The sequence below is a fragment of the Staurois parvus genome, unplaced genomic scaffold (assembly GCF_062004578.1).
Source record: "Staurois parvus isolate SC_StPar_1 unplaced genomic scaffold, SC_StPar_1.0 ptg000586l, whole genome shotgun sequence".
Lineage (NCBI taxonomy): Eukaryota > Metazoa > Chordata > Amphibia > Anura > Ranidae > Staurois > Staurois parvus.
In genome coordinates this window covers 3,330,949-3,346,895 of record NW_028318382.1, presented here as the reverse complement: position 1 = coordinate 3,346,895, position 15,947 = coordinate 3,330,949, and the positions used below count along the sequence as shown (strand labels likewise).

The following is a 15,947-nucleotide window of genomic DNA, read 5'->3' as shown; positions in this document are numbered from 1 at the left end:
ATGATCGATCATTTATATGCCTAGCCGATTGTTTGACATTTTTTTTTGTTTTGTTTTTTTGTTTTCTTTTGTGTTTGATCAAATTGCAGATCAATTGGATAATAAAATCAAAGTGTATGGTCACCATAACATCAAAGCATTTCTCTTTTATGGGTAATTAATTTTATGCAGATTTGCAGCTAGTTTGTTTACGTTTTAAGAACCTTGGGTAAATGCTGGAACCCCTGTCATGTTTTAATTTTGTAACTGTCATCTTTAACAGATCTCTCTCCTATCAGCTCCAGCATGCTGCTTTGTATTGCTCTGCACAGCAGAGCAATACAAAGCAGCATGCTTACATAGTAAAGCACATCACACAGTAAAACGCACACAGTTAACCCATTTGATTGCCCCAGATGTTAACCCCTTCCTGCCCAGTGTCATTAGTACAGTGTCAGTACTTTTTTTGAGCAGTGATCACTGTATTAGTGTCACTGGGGATGTCAGTGACAGTTGGTCAGTTCCCCCCCCAGTTTTAGAATGCCCTCCGCAGTCCCGCTATAAGTCGCTGTTTGCCGCCATTACTAGTATTAAAAAAAATAAAAAATTCTAGTGTATATATACTGCCATTTGTAGACGCTATAACTTTCACATAAACCAATTAATTTACATGTATCGGGATTATTGTTTAGGAAAGACATGTCGCAGAATACATTTAGTCCTAAATTTATGACTAAGTTTGATTTTTTAAAATTTTTGTTACTGGATATGTTTTATAACAAAAAGTCAAAAATATTGTTTTGTTTTTTCAAAATTGTCAGTCTTTTTTTGTTTATAGCACACAAAATAGAAACCGCAGAGGCGATCATATAACACCGATAGAAATCTCCGTTTGTGGGGAAAAAAGGACACAAATTTAATTTGGGTGCAGCGTTGCATGAGCTGCAATTGTCAGTTAAAATAACGCAGTGCCGTATTGCAAAAAGTGGCCTGATCAGGAAGGGGGGTAAATCCTCTGGAGGGCAAGTGGTTAATCATTGTACTCTGATGGCAGGGAATTCTCCCCATTATCAGAATACAAAAGCTCTATGGGTGGGATTCCACCATCAACACTGGGGAAGTCAAATAATGTTTTTTTGGTTGAAAGAAAAAAAAAAAGAGCATAATCTCTGGCCTGCCTTAGGGCTCATTCCCACCAGGCAACACACATTATAAAATAATACAGAGCAGCAGCAGCACAATGCAGAACATCCTTTGCATTGTATTGAGCTCCATTATTTGGGCTCATTAACTTTTTAATGGGCTGCTAACGCAACGACAAGGCGCGTCAGCGCTCAAAGACCAGTGCCTTGTGAAAAGTGTCCTTAGGAAGATTTACCCAATTTCCTGTTCCCAAGGTACATCAGGAAGAGACCTAGTTTTGGAAAAGCTAATTGCTTGGCTCCCTTTTGATTTTAGTGCTTTCTGAGATGCTGGTCAGAAAAACTGGGGTGAAGTCCGAGCTCCAGATTTGCATATAAAATCTAAGTTGGTTACATAGGATGTACAGAAGCTACTAAAGAGTTCAGCAATGGCCACCTCTTTACTTCTGCAGTGCAGGCTTCCTATAATAGACACTATCCTATTGTCCTGCAGCAATGTCCAATACATTAGATTCAGTACTCTAAGATGGGGAGGTGAAACAAGAAACTTTTTCAGTGGTATTAATTGCATGTAAGGCTGTTTTTCTTAGCAGAGTTCTTGCAGTATTTAAAAAAAAAGTCTACAGGCAGAAAAGGCATACATCTTTGTGACGGGAGTCGCAATGTAACGGAACCGACCCCAGACTGCGCTTGGGTACTTCCGTCAGACTACTGCTTCCCTGTCCGAACACGGACAACAGACACCACAGCAGACCATACAAGACTAGACGACACCAGTCTTGAAGTAAACCAGAGTAGACTAGTTTATTTGAACACAGATACAAGATATATGCACTTAGGGGACAACCACCCCCCCTCCCTGCATAATGACACAGGGCAGGGCAATCTACATTTAGTAACAAGAGACACACAGGTATTCAAACATCACACCAGCAGACAGTCCCATCAGGAGGGAGGGCTGCTGGAGAGACCCCCCCTACTAAGCTAATACACATAACATTAAACAATCCACAACCCCCACCTCACCTATCTCCTAAACATGTCTACACAGTCTGAGACAAAACCCACACAATATTAGGCCAGATCACCCTGTACCCCTAACAGGCACAGGGTGATTTACACATAAGAGGGATATGGGGAGCTGAGACAGGGGTCTCCCCACATCTCCAAAGTGAGATGGATTCCATGGGCCCCTCACCCAAAGTGACTCTCGTCACAATCTTTTTTCCATAAAGCAGTGCAAAAGTGCAGTAACCAGCAGCAGCCCATCCCAACTCCTTTTTACTGAAGTTAGATCAGAGTAGGAAGAATTCTAAATGGTTGATCTGGGTTATGGAATGTGTTATTTAATACCCATGATTATGTCTACATGATGTGTTCTTTTCTCACGAATTTACCTGTCTGAATTGCTGATGAACATCTAATCATGTCACGTCTGCCAGCCCTGGGGCTTTGTATGGTGAGCCCTTCGGAAGTTTCATTCTCCTGTAGTCTCTTGGCAGCACTTTCTCTGCACAGAGCACCCAGTGTGCTTTGTCATTGAGGTGTTAAAATCTATGTATACAAAAAAATAACAGAAACCCATTTCTCCTATAAATCTATGAAGATTCTCGTGTATCCAAGCAATGGGATATTTAGTAGTAATTAGAACATTACAGAATAATTTCAGTTGAATGGAACTAAGAACTGAAGAGGTATATTGGATAAGCTACAAAACTTCTTCAACACAGGTCCAGCTGAATGCGACTACTACTAAAAGACACTGTATCTCTTCTATACATACATTTCCCATGTTTTGTCTCTTTAAAAACACTGCAAGTATGGAAAAATACTAATTGATCTTGTCAGAAATCCAATGTGTGCCTAACTTCCTGAGATGAGCTGACAATGTAGTACTGAAATCTTAAAGCCTAATGCCAGATTTTAGTGAAGTTTTAAATTTAATGAAATTATTTAATTTTAGTGACATTATAGTTTATTTTGAGCCAAGCTGGTCCAAACAAAATATTATTTTCACTACTAGGTGTTCTGTAGAAACTGCACTCACCAGCCGCTTTGCTAGGTACATTTGTTCAATTGCTTGGTAACACAAATTGCTAATCAGTCAATCACATGGCAGCAACTCGATGTATTTAGGCATCTGAAGGCGGTGAAGACAACTTGCTGAAGTTCAAATAGAGCATCAGATTGGGGAACAAAGGGGATTTAAGTGACTTTGAGCATGGCATGCTTGTTTTTGCCAGATGGGCTGATCTGAGTATTTAAAAAAACTGCTGATCTACTATGATTTTTCTGCACAACCATCTCTAGAGTTTACAGAGAATGGTCCGAGAAAGAGTGAATATCCAGTGAGTGGCAGTTGTGTGGACAAAAATGCCTTATGTCAGAGGAGAATGGGCAGACTGGTTCGTGATGATTAGAAAAGGAACAGTAACTCATGCCAATATGGACCAAAATCTCTGAGGAATGTTTCCAACACCTTGAATCTATGCCACAAAGCATTAAGGCAGTTCTGAAGGCAAAGGGGGGGGGGGTCCAACCTGGCACTAGCAAGGTATACCTTATAAAGAGGCTGGTGTTGTATGTAGTGCCCCTTAGTAGGCTACTAGTGTTAGGTAAATTTAGTTTTTGGTTCTGCAGTGATCATTTGTTAGTCTCTGTTTTGGTTCTGCTGGTGCAAGCTCAGCTACTTTCCCCCGCATTCCTCTGAACTCTGGAATATAGTGGGCAGAAGAGCTTTGACCTTGGCCTACTTATTCATGCCTCTTCAGCCAATCCCTGGTCAGGAAAGTGAGTCACCAGTAGGGAGCTGAGAGGGGTATAAATAGGCTGAGGCCTGGAACACCTTTCTCTTATTTCTGGGGAGTAAGACTCAGTCTGAGGGCGGAGGCATCCCTGGAAGACTACCTGCACCACCAAAGAAATCCTTCTGGGGTTCCAGCTCTGACTTGGGCTGGGGGACCTCTGACCTAGCCTCCTGAAAGCATGTAGAAAGCTTATTTAAGGATGCAGGACACAGGCAACAAGTACAGAAGTTGAATGCTACTGAAGGTAGCAATACAGGGCACGGTGAGCACCTGCCATGTGGATTCCAGAGGCTTTCTTAGCCCATTTGGGAGCGCTTTCAGCAGTACATCCAGGATTATACTCTTCTTGAGGAGTTCCTGTTTGGAATCTAGATACCTTCACATCCAAGAGGGTGGTTCTCACCCTAAAGGAGCCAGTCAGATTTAGAGTCCTCCAATACAGTTTTGTTAGATGTTTTGGAGCATCTCAAGGCTCATCCTCACTCCATCCAAGTTTTTGGTCAGCAAATAAAGTGCAAAAAGGCAAGCACAGCCTGTTTCCTGACTTGAGTGACTGTAAACTACCATGTGCCTGGCTACCGTATGCCTATCAGAGAATATAACCTGGGATTAAATAGCCAGCCCAGTCTGGGGTCTGTGCTACATGTATGTGGCTTCAGATACATACAATATACAGCGCTGTATTCCAGCAGCGGGATGAGGACTTCCTATCCCGCTCCCAGGACAAAACAGAGTTGGGTTGAGCACTCTTCAGCCATTCACAGGAACCTTTTGTATTTTCTGAATGAATACAAGGATTCTTCTAAATGGCTGAGGTGGAGAGATGGGTGGATGACTTCATAATCTTCTCCTCACCCAAAGAGAGGAAGCTTTGTATTGATTCATAAAAGACAAAGCTTTCTGTGAATGGCTGTTCATGTGGATTTTGTTCCTGGAACCAGGCCGGGCATTTCCCATCCCGTTGCTGGAACACAGTGCTGCATACTCTATGTAGCTTAGGCTCCATACAGTTCATATACATACACACGCACAGCTGGTGCATCTGTTAGTGAAGTAAATAGTTTGTTTGGACCAGCTAAAGTTAACTAAAACCTGGAACATCATAAAATGTAAGGTCTCCGCTAAAGCCCCTGTAAGTCTACATGGTGATTCCTGCAATGGGTGCTGGCTGGGCAGGAGTCCATCTACACTCCTTATATACTGTGGATGTGCATAGAGAAAGGTCCCAAACACATAGCAAAGCCATTACTAAACCAGTGAAAGCAACCTCAGGCATCTTCATCCATAGCCATGCCCCCAAGCGGTTCACCCCGCCCATGGAGCTTAATCATGGAGGTCTATAACCTGTAGTTGCGCTTTAACCACTTTCCTACCGGGCACTTATGCCCCCTTCCTGTCCAGGCCAATTTTCAGCTTTCAGTGCTGTCGCACTTTGAATGACAATTGCGTGGTCATGCAACACTGCACCCATATGAAATTTTTATCATTTCTTTCAAACAAATAGAGCTTTCTTTTGGTATGTACTCACCGCTGGGTGTTTTATTTTTTGCGCTATAAACAAAAAAAGAGCAAAAATGTTGAAAAAAACCCATTTTGCTTTGTTTCTATTATAAAATTTAGCATACAGGTAATTTTTCTCCTTCACTGATGTGCGTTGATAGGCAGCACTGATGGGCACTGATAGGCAGCACTAATAGGTGGCACTGATGAGCTGGCACTGATGATGCTGCACTGATATGCAACAATGATGGGCACTGATGGGTGGCACTGATGGGCGGCACTTGTGGGTGGCACTTGAGGGTGGCACTGCTGGGCTCAGGTGGGTGGCACTACTAGGCACTGCTGGGCACAGGTGGGTGGCACTGCTGGGCACAGGTGGGTGGCACTGCTGGGCACTTGTGGGCGGCACTGGTGGGTGGCACTGCTGGGCACTGATCATCAGTCCCCAGATGATCGGTGCAGATCCATCCTTTGACAATTGCCGGTTATCGGCAGTACTTTCCTCACGCGGTGACAGCACGAGGAAAGTGAAGCCGATAACCGGCAACTGCATTTACCCGGTGATCTGCTGTATCATTGGACACGGCTTATCACATGGTAAAAAGCCTCTGTGATTGGCCTTTTACCACATCACATGATCAGCTGTGTCCGTAGGGCGCAGCGATCATGGAGATCACCAGGTTCGCGCCCCTGGGGGTGCGCGGGAGGGCGTGTTCTGGGAGGACGTAATAGGACGCCCTCCCAGAACTGGCCGGCCACAATTAAGCCGTCATTCGGCTATCTGTGCTCAGCAAGCGGTTAAAGACAATCTTCTTTGGGTGGTCAATGTACATTACAAGGATTTGAAGAAACTTTTTTGCAGATTCCTATATGTTTCTGCTCCGAAGAATAAGCAGCTTGTTCTATGTCTTTCGGATACTGATTCTGAATGAAAGTGACTTCTTCATTGTTAATCAGCTGATGCACTTACAGTGCTCTAATAAATAAAGTTGCAGGGTCTGCATCCCTTTAGAAGTGTTTAACCCTTTAGGAGCATCACACCTAAAATGAAAGGATGCCTAAAATCTGATTTTTATTGTGGTGCAGACTTCTGAGAAAATCAGTCAGCCAATCGCACAAACTTAAACAACATTTCTGGAGGCATTCTCTACACCAGTTGTGTACAGAGTGCCTCCAGGTTGCCATATTACATTGAATTTTACAGAAAATTACAGCGCTGCAGATTGAAAAGGAAAAGGTCATTTTTAAAAACAATATGGCTTGTGTTGCAATTCTATATGTTGTAGTATTTTTGTTTTATTTGCTATATTTTTTCCCTACAAAAGTGGAGTTTGCCTTTTAAAGCGATCACCTCTGTGGGTTACAGAATACCTCCCTCCTATATTATGAAGATGAGGAGAGGGTATGAAAAGTGTTATGTAGTCCTAATACACTCTTGCCCTAGGGCGACAACACTGCTCTTCTATAAATACAGCACAGTGTGTAAGTGTTGTTGCTCTAGGGTATTACTGGCAGAATCAGGTGAAAAGAAAACAATTGCAGCCACCACATCAAAGGACTAGTATGCTGCAACAATTTTTGTTTCCAAGTTTAGATATGCCAATTACAAGTTTCACAAATCATAACTGCTGTCATCCATTGCAGGTGTCTCTGTCAGAGGAAAGGGCATGGATCCAGTGAATATTTTTGCTCCTATTATCATTTCTGATGCTGGAATTTATAATACATATGAAAAACTTCTACCTCCCGAGGCCAGAGCACTCCCAGGTGAGTGAAGTGTGTGGATGTTCTGTATGCCAGAAATAAGAGATATGAATATAAAATGCATAATTTATCAGAGCAGTCATTCTCAACCAGGGTTCCTCCAGGGGTTGTTAGTGGTTCCTAGAGCTGTGGCTGATCGACTTCCCACCTGATCATTCCTGAGTAGTTCTTGGCCAACACCACTTGGCAGAGCCAGCTGCAGGACACTGATAGTCCTTTTAGCTGTCTGTTAGAGTGGCAGTCTGATCACCACTGTACGGGGGGCATTGTGCCCATTGGCCACCAAGGTAAGAGGCATCCTACACACTGAATTGTTGTTAGCAGTGGTTCCAGAACCTGAAAATTACTTCAAGGGTTCTTCGGGGACAAAAAAGGATGTAAATCCCTGAATTGGGCATGGTATGAGCATCTTGATATCCCCAGGCAGATGGGCTTGGATGTGATGAGGAAGGGGCAGCAGAAAGAGCGAAATAGGGGTGCAGCATGCTCTATGCTAATAAGGAACATGCTAATATCTGCACACACTGGACAGACACTGCTCACAGAGAGACAGGCACAGGACTGGGATGACAGAGGGAGTCTTTTTTTTTTCTTTTGAGTTGCCAATTGTTTTTAACTAATAAATATGTCCTTATATTACACTCAGTAGGCGCTCTCCCCTTCCTTCCTTCCTTGAGAAAAATCATGTAACTAGCTTGGCTCTGCTGTCTGGCAGGGCTGTGTAAATCTGAAGACTGGATTAGCAGGTAGAACAGTTCCTACATATGTATTACAAAGGTGAATCTAGTGGTTTGCCTTGGGTTCAACTTTAACTAGTCCTGGGTAACCAGAATACAAGCAAAGAAAAACATATATACAGTATGTTCTTGTATGAAAAAGTATTCTGTCATCATATTACTTCCCTTGTATGAAATAACTAGTGTTTCTGCCAGTCCCTCTATTAAAAACTGACCTGATTAGGCATGAGAGCTCTGTGTGGTCAGTTTTCTAGCTGTTCTGCGAACTCGACCTGCTCACCCCCACTGATTAGACTTCTGCTGACTCCCCCCCCCTCCCCATGGTTGAGGTGCCAGAAAGAAGCCTTTACTGTGCCAATGCCACAAAAAAGCCTGGTTAAAATACACCCAACAACACCTTGTCATGTCTCACAGCTTCTGGCACACTATTCTGGAGTGACCAGACCAAAATAGAGCTTTATGGTAACAACCATAAGCGCTATGTTTGGAGGGGGTCAACAAGGCCTATAGCAATAAGAAGACCATCCCCACTGTGAAGCATGGTGGTGGCTCACTGATGGTTTGGGGTGTGTGAGATCTAAAGGCACAATGAATCCTGTGAAAACTGATGGGAAGATGAATGCTACACGTTATCAGAAAATACTGGCAGACGATTTGCATTATTCTGCATGAAAGCTGCGCATGGAATGCCCTTGGACCTTCCAGCATGACAGTGACCCCAAGCACAAGGCCAAGTTGGCTCTCTAGTAGATACAGCAGAAAAGAGGAAGCTTCTGAAGAGGCCATCAGTCTTCTGACCTTAATATCATCGAGCCACTCTGGGGAGATCTCAAACCTGGGGTTTATGCAAGATGACCAAAGATTTTGCATGACCTGGAGGCATTTTGCCAAGATGAATGGGCAGCTATACCACCTACAAGAATTCAGGGCCTCATAGACAACTTATACAAAAGACCTCACGCTGTTATTGATGCTAAAGGGGGCAATACACAGTATTAAGAACTAAGGGTATGTAGACTTTTGAACAGGGGTCATTTAATTTGTTCACTTGTTGCCATGTTTTGGTTTATAATTGTGTCATTATGTTATGACCTATAGTTAAATATAAATCCAATAAGAAATAAATGTGTTTTGCCTGCTCACTCATGTTTTCTTTAAAAATAGTACATACTGTATATTACCAATTCTCCAAGGGTATGTAAACTTTTGAGCACAACTGTATATACAAAGAATGGACGTGGCTGAATCATTAAATTGCTGAGTTACTTTTATAACTACTGGTATTTGTACAGTAAACAGGATATCGGTATTCTAGAAATTACTCATTATATCTCATAATGCCAAAAGCCAAGTATTACTGTAAGCTTGGAGATCTGAAAACATTGAATAGTTTAATGTGTTAGATGAAATTTAAATACAAAATTCTGTAGGCGACAGTGCAAAGAACAATAGAGGGAAAGAAGGAAAAGGAAGTACAGGGGGAATAAAAGAGGGTAAGGCAGTGACCCAAACAAGCCCCTATACAAACTGTCCAAATTAAAACTAAAGTTCTGAAGTTCACATGAGGATAATATGGCCAGAAACCAAATCTGTAGAATTCTACTGTTGGTGTTGATCTACGCCAAAGTTTCTTATTAATCATTAATCCATCCAATCTGTGCCTCACCTCATGATAGTGAGAAATTTAACCATGAAGTTTCCAGGCCCTCACATTGTTCAGTTTAACAAATTGCATCAGGAAATATAGCTTTTTTTCACTAAGGTTTGGCAATTTTTGGTAATAAAGGCAATCCATAAGAAGAAAATGTGCATTTATCATATATACGCAGAAGGTAAAATAAGCATTGAACATGTCACCATTTTTCTCAGTAAAGATATTTCTAAAGGTGCTATTGACATGAAATTTTCACCACTTGTCAGTAACAATTCATGCAATCCATACATACAAAGAAACCAAGACAAAAGTTCAGAAATTAAGTTATGTGTAATAAAATGGAATGACACGGGAAAAAGTATTGAACACATGAAGAAAGGGAGGTGCAAAAAGGAATGGAAAGCCAAGACACCAACTGAAATCTATCAGTATTTAGAAAGCAATCCTGCCCCTTATAAAAAGGTGTCTCATTACCAAGGTCATGGTATGGTCACATGCCTGATGAAGGGGTTCTGCAAGACTCCAAAACGTTGCCTTGCTGTAACTTTGTGATCGTTCATTAAAATGTTTGGACCCATATACAGTCATGGCCGAAATTGTTGGCACCCTTGATATTTTTCCTGAAAATCAAGTATTTCACACAAAAAAGGTATTGCATTAACACATGTTTTGCTATACACATGTTTATTCCCTTTGTATGTATTGGAACAAATATAAAACAGAGGCAGAAAAGCAAATATGACATAATGTCACACAAAACCCCAAAAATGGGCTGGACAAAAGTATTGGCACCCTTAACTTAATATTTGGTTGCACACCCTTTGGAAAACATAACTGAAATCAGTCGCTTCCTATAACCATCAATAAGCTTCTGACACCTCTCACCCGGAATTTTGGACCACTCTTCCTTTGCAAACAGCTCCAGGTCTCTCTTATTGGAAGGACACCTTTTCCCAACAGCAATTTTAAGATCTCTCCACAGGTGTTCAATGGGATTTAGATCTGGGCTCATTGCTGGCCACTTCAGAACTCTCCAGCGCTTCTTTGCCATCCATTTCTGAGTGCTTTTTGACGTATGTTTGGGGTCATTGTCCTGCTGGAAGACCCAGGATCTTGGACGCAAACCCAGCTTTCTGACACTGGGCCCTACAGTGCGACCCAAAATCCTTTGGTAATCCTCAGATTTCATGATGCCTTGCACACAGTCAAGGCACCCAGTGCCAGAGGCAGCAAAACAACCCCAAAACATCATTGAACCTCCACCATATTTTACCGTAGGTACTGTGTTTTGTTCTTTGTAGGCCTCATTCCGTTTTCGGTAAACAGTAGAATGATGTGCTTTACCGAAAAGCTCTATCTTGGTCTCATCTGTCCACAAGACGTTTTCCCAGAAGGCTTTTGGCTTACTCAAGTACATTTTGGCAAACTGTAGTCTTGCTTTTTTATGTCTCTGTGTCAGCAGTGGGGTCCTCCTGGGTCTCCTGCCATAGCGTTTCATTTCATTTAAATGTCGACGGATAGTTCGCGCTGACACTGATGCTCCCTGAGCCTGCAGGACAGCTTGAATGTCTTTGGAACATGTTTGGGGCTGCTTATCCACCATCCGGACTATTCTGCGTTGCAATCTTTCATCAATTTTCCTCATCCGTCCACGACCAGGGAGATTAGCTACAGTGCCATGGGTTGCAAACTTCTTGATAATGTTGCGCACTGTGGACAAAGGCAAATCTAGTTCTCTGGAGATGGACTTGTAACCTTGAGATTGTTGATATTTTGCCACAATTTTGGTTCTCAGGTCCTCAGACAGTTCTCGTCTCCTCTTTCTGTTGTCCATGCTTAGTGTGGCACAGACAGACACACAATGCAAAGGTTAAGTGAACGTCTCTCCTTTTTATCTGCTTTCAGGTGTGATTTCTATATTGCCCACACCTGTTACTTGCCCCAGGTGAGTTTACAGGAGCATCACATGCTTGTAACATTCTTATTTATCCGCAGTTGTGAAAGGGTGCCAATACTTTTGTCCAGCCCATTTTTGGAGGTTTGTGTGACATTATGTCGAATTTGCTTTCTTTCCTCCCTTTTTTTGTTTTGTCCCAATACACACAAAGGGAATAAACATGTGTATAGCAAAACATGTGTTAATGCAATACGTTTCGTGAGAAATACATGATTTCCTGGAGAAATATCAAGGGTGCCAACAATTTCGGCCATGACTGTAGGTGATCCTTGGTGTGCTGGTGACTTTCTCCCTTGCTGATTCTGTTCGGTTCCAGCCGACGGTTGCTGCAGCACCAACTTATACACACAGTAATTTTTAACACAGGAACGTGTGCGTTTGAATTGTACACTTTCATTACCAACCTGTCGCAGAGCTCTCTCAAGCTCTTCACAACCTTATTGTTGCAAAACATACTTATGGCATTGGTTACAGAAGGATTTCTGAATGTTCCATTGAGCACTGTTGGGGCCATAATCCGAAAGTTGAAAGAACATCATTTCACCATAAACTTGCAAGATTTCCGACAGAGGAATAAAAATATTTATCAGAAGAGTTGTCCAAGAGCCAAGGACCACTTGTGAAGAGCTTCTGAAAAACCTGGAATTAGCAGGTACAATTGTTATAAAGAAAACAATAACCGCCATGGCCTGTATGCACACTGACCACTCAAGACTCCATTGTTGAAAAAAAAGCATGTTGAAGCTTGTTTAAAGTTTGCTGCACAACATTTACACAGGCCTTGAAATACTGGGAGAATATAGTCTGGTCAGATGAGACCAAAATTGAACTCTTTAGATGCCATAATACACACCATGTTTGTAGGTCAAATGGCACTGCACATCACCCCAAAAACACCATATCAACAGTTAAGTTTGTAGGTGGGAGCATCATGGTGTGGGGCTGTTTTTCAGCATACTTTACTGGCAAACTTCATGTCATTGAAGGAAGGATGAATGGAAAAATGTACCAAGACATTATTGATAAAAATCTGCTGCCATCTACCAGGATGATGAAGATGGAATGAGGGTGGACGTTTCAGCAAGACAATGATCTCAAACACAAAGCCAAGGAAACTCTCAATTGGTTTCAAAGAAAGAAAATAAAGCTGCTAGAATGGCCCAGCCAATCACCTGACTTAAATCCAATAGCAAATCTATGGAAAGAACTAAAGATCAGAGTTCATAGAAGAGGCCCACGGAACCTTCAAGACTTGAAGACAAGTTTGTATGGAAGAATGGGCCAAAATCACACATGAGCAATGCATGAAACTAGTTTTTTCATACAGGAGTCATCTTAAAGTTTTCATTATCAACAAGGGATTTTGTACGAAGTATTAAATAAATTTCAGTTAGCGTGTTCAACACTTTTGCCCTGTGTCATTCCATTTTACTACACATAACTTAATTTCTGAACTTATTTGTTTTTGTTTCTTTGTATGTATAGATCACATTGGGTTTCACTGATGTGGTGAAAATGTCATGTCAATAGCACCTTTAGAAATATATTTGCCTAGAAAAATGGTGACGTGTTCAATACTTACAGTATTTTACCCGAGATAAAAAGATGGATAGATATTTATTTATTTTTCATCAGGAGCCGGCAAAGCATTGCACCTATGAACAGGCTCCTGTAAACTCTTCCTCTAGCTCCTTGCTTGTATCTCTGTATGGGCTGTCAGTTGGAGGAAAATTCAGTGGATTATGAGTGCGATGATTACCACAATCAGTTCATTCAGAAATACAAGTCCGGAAGTGGAAGAGAGGATTTGTAATTAATTTGTTTACAGATCCCTGTGAATGAATACTATAGCTGTGCCAGCCATGCTGTTTTTGAATGTGACAGCAGCTGTGGGGTAGAAGAACCCCCACACACTGTCATGGGTAGGGGGGCAGTAGACGGAAGAATCAGTGTAGAGGGGAGGCATTTCTACCATGTTACATGTTACACCTGGAATACAGACTTAACATGGTGCAAAATGTGAACTTAACCTTTTAATCTGTTAATTCTATTGATATGGAGTTTTGAGTTTAAGCTCAGGAAGGCCCCACATGTGCACATATGTTACAGTAAAGAAAATGGCTAGCATTATCAGCAAAGATCCAACTCACCCAGAATAACTAGGCTTCCCATGCCATTATAGCTAATGCGAGTGGTGTGCGCCACATTAACCGAACTCATAGACCTGCACCTCTGGCACCAGTTTCTATTTCAGAGGAAGCAAGGAAAATTAGCAAATTGAAACACATTATTTTCAGGTAACCTTTTGAGAAGAAGCTCAAAATGATGAAGTTGAACTCCAGGATCCTGCTAACTTTGGCAATTGTTTAATGGAGCCTGTGGAGAGGGATTTGCAAATGCAAAGTGGAGATTACAATGGCACTGTTTATGTACCGTATTTTTTGCTCCATAAGACGCACCTGACCATAAGATGCACTTAGATTTTAGAGGAGGAAAACAAGAAAAAAAATATTCTGAACCAATGGACTGCAGACATAGTACAGGAAATGACCAGAGACTGCAGATATAGAACAGGAGATGACCAGAGACTGCGGACACAGTACAGGAGATGACCAGAGACTGCGGATATAGTATAGGAGATGACCATAGACTGCGGACACAGTACAGGAGATGACCAGAGACTGTGGACACAGTACAGGAGATGACCAGAGACTGCAGACATTGTACAGGAGATGACCAGAGACTGCGGACACAGTACAGGAGATGACCAGAGACTGCGGACACAGTACAAGAGATGACCAGAGACTGCGGACACAGTAAAGGAGATGACCAGAGACTGCGGACACAGTACAGGAGATGACCAGAGACTGCGGACACAGTACAGGAGATGACCAGAGACTGCGGACACAGTACAGGAGATGACCACAGACTGCGGACACAGTACAGGAGATGACCAGAGACTGCGGACACAGTACAGGAGATGACCAGAGACTGCGGACACAGTACAGGAGATGACCAGAGACTGCGGACACACTACAGGAGATGACCAGAGACTGCGGACACACTACAAGAGATGACCAGAGACTGCGGACACAGTACAGGAGATGACCAGAGACTGCGAACACAGTACAGGAGATGACCAGAGACTGCCGACACAGTACAGGAGATGACCAGAGACTGCCGACACAGTACAGGAGATGACCAGGGACTGCGGACACAGTACAGGAGATGACCAGAGACTGCGGACACAGTACAGGAGATGACCAGAGACTGCCGACACAGTACAGGAGATGACCAGAGACTGCCGACACAGTACAGGAGATGACCAGAGACTGCCGACACAGTACAGGAGATGACCAGAGACTGCCGACACAGTACAGGAGATGACCAGAGACTGTGGACACACTACAGGAGATGAGCAGGGACTGTGGACACAGTACAGGAGATGACCAAAGACTGCGGACACACTACAGGAGATGACCAGAGACTGCAGACACACTACAGGAGATGACCAGTGACTACAGACCTTTGGGGAGTGGGGGGGGGGTTGGTACCCGCATTTGACAGGTACCGCTCCAACTTCTGCAGAGTTGTCCTCCCCCCTCCCCATAGTCTTCTGGGACACATGACAGGTCCCACAAGACTACAGGGCCATTCACAATACGCAGTGCTTCTTGCGCATGCGCAGTGGGCACTCGGCTGTGAAGCCGCAAGCTGCCACAGCCGGGTGCCCACACTGAAGATAGAGAAGACAGCCGGTGAAAGCAGGACACTGCTGGACTGAGACTGAGAAACAGGTAGGACGGAGGAGAAGGTTCTTCTGCACAATAGAGCCGAGTGGCTGGCCCGGTATTCCAATACCGGGCCGGCCGCTCCATATTCGCTCCATAAGACGCACAGATATTTTCCCCCATTTTTTTGGGGTGAAAAAAGTGCGTCTTATGGAGCGAAAAATACGGTAGTCAAAGGTTTTTCAACCCCAGTGATGTCATTGCGTCCCTTGGAAAAATGCGCTGCTTGTGTGCGCGCCAGGAGGCCTTTGCTCTTGCCACACATCACATCCGTGCAGAGAAGCAGCACTACATTGTTCATTATGTAAACAGAAATGCAGGAAGTGATGGGTGTGTGTGTGGCTAAAGTTGAGGCTATGCTGAGGGTTGTATCTTGATAACATAAAAATGCCCACATAGCTAGCCACATACAGTTAGAGGATGGTTCATGGATGTGAAGGGGATGAGGCCTGTAATTCTGGAACACTGACAGTATACCTATGCATGGAAACAAGAACACATTTGCTCAAGGTAGCACCTTCTATAGACATGTACATTTCTGCCCACATTTCACATTTAAGGGAAATCTGTATTAAACTCCCCTGACTGGTGAACCATGCATTGCTCCTCTTTAACG

The 15,947-nt window shown here is 43.0% G+C and overlaps 1 protein-coding gene across 1 annotated transcript in view; it reads left to right on the top strand.

Moving 5' to 3' along the window:
- The window catches only part of RETSAT (retinol saturase), a 59,037-nt gene that overhangs the window by 27,844 nt on the left and 15,246 nt on the right, over nucleotides 1-15,947 (top strand). Inside the window, exon 6 of the mRNA XM_089692472.1 lies at nucleotides 7,073-7,195. Coding sequence (XP_089548598.1) covers nucleotides 7,073-7,195 — 123 coding nt within the window. The remainder of the gene's footprint in view (nucleotides 1-7,072; nucleotides 7,196-15,947) is intronic.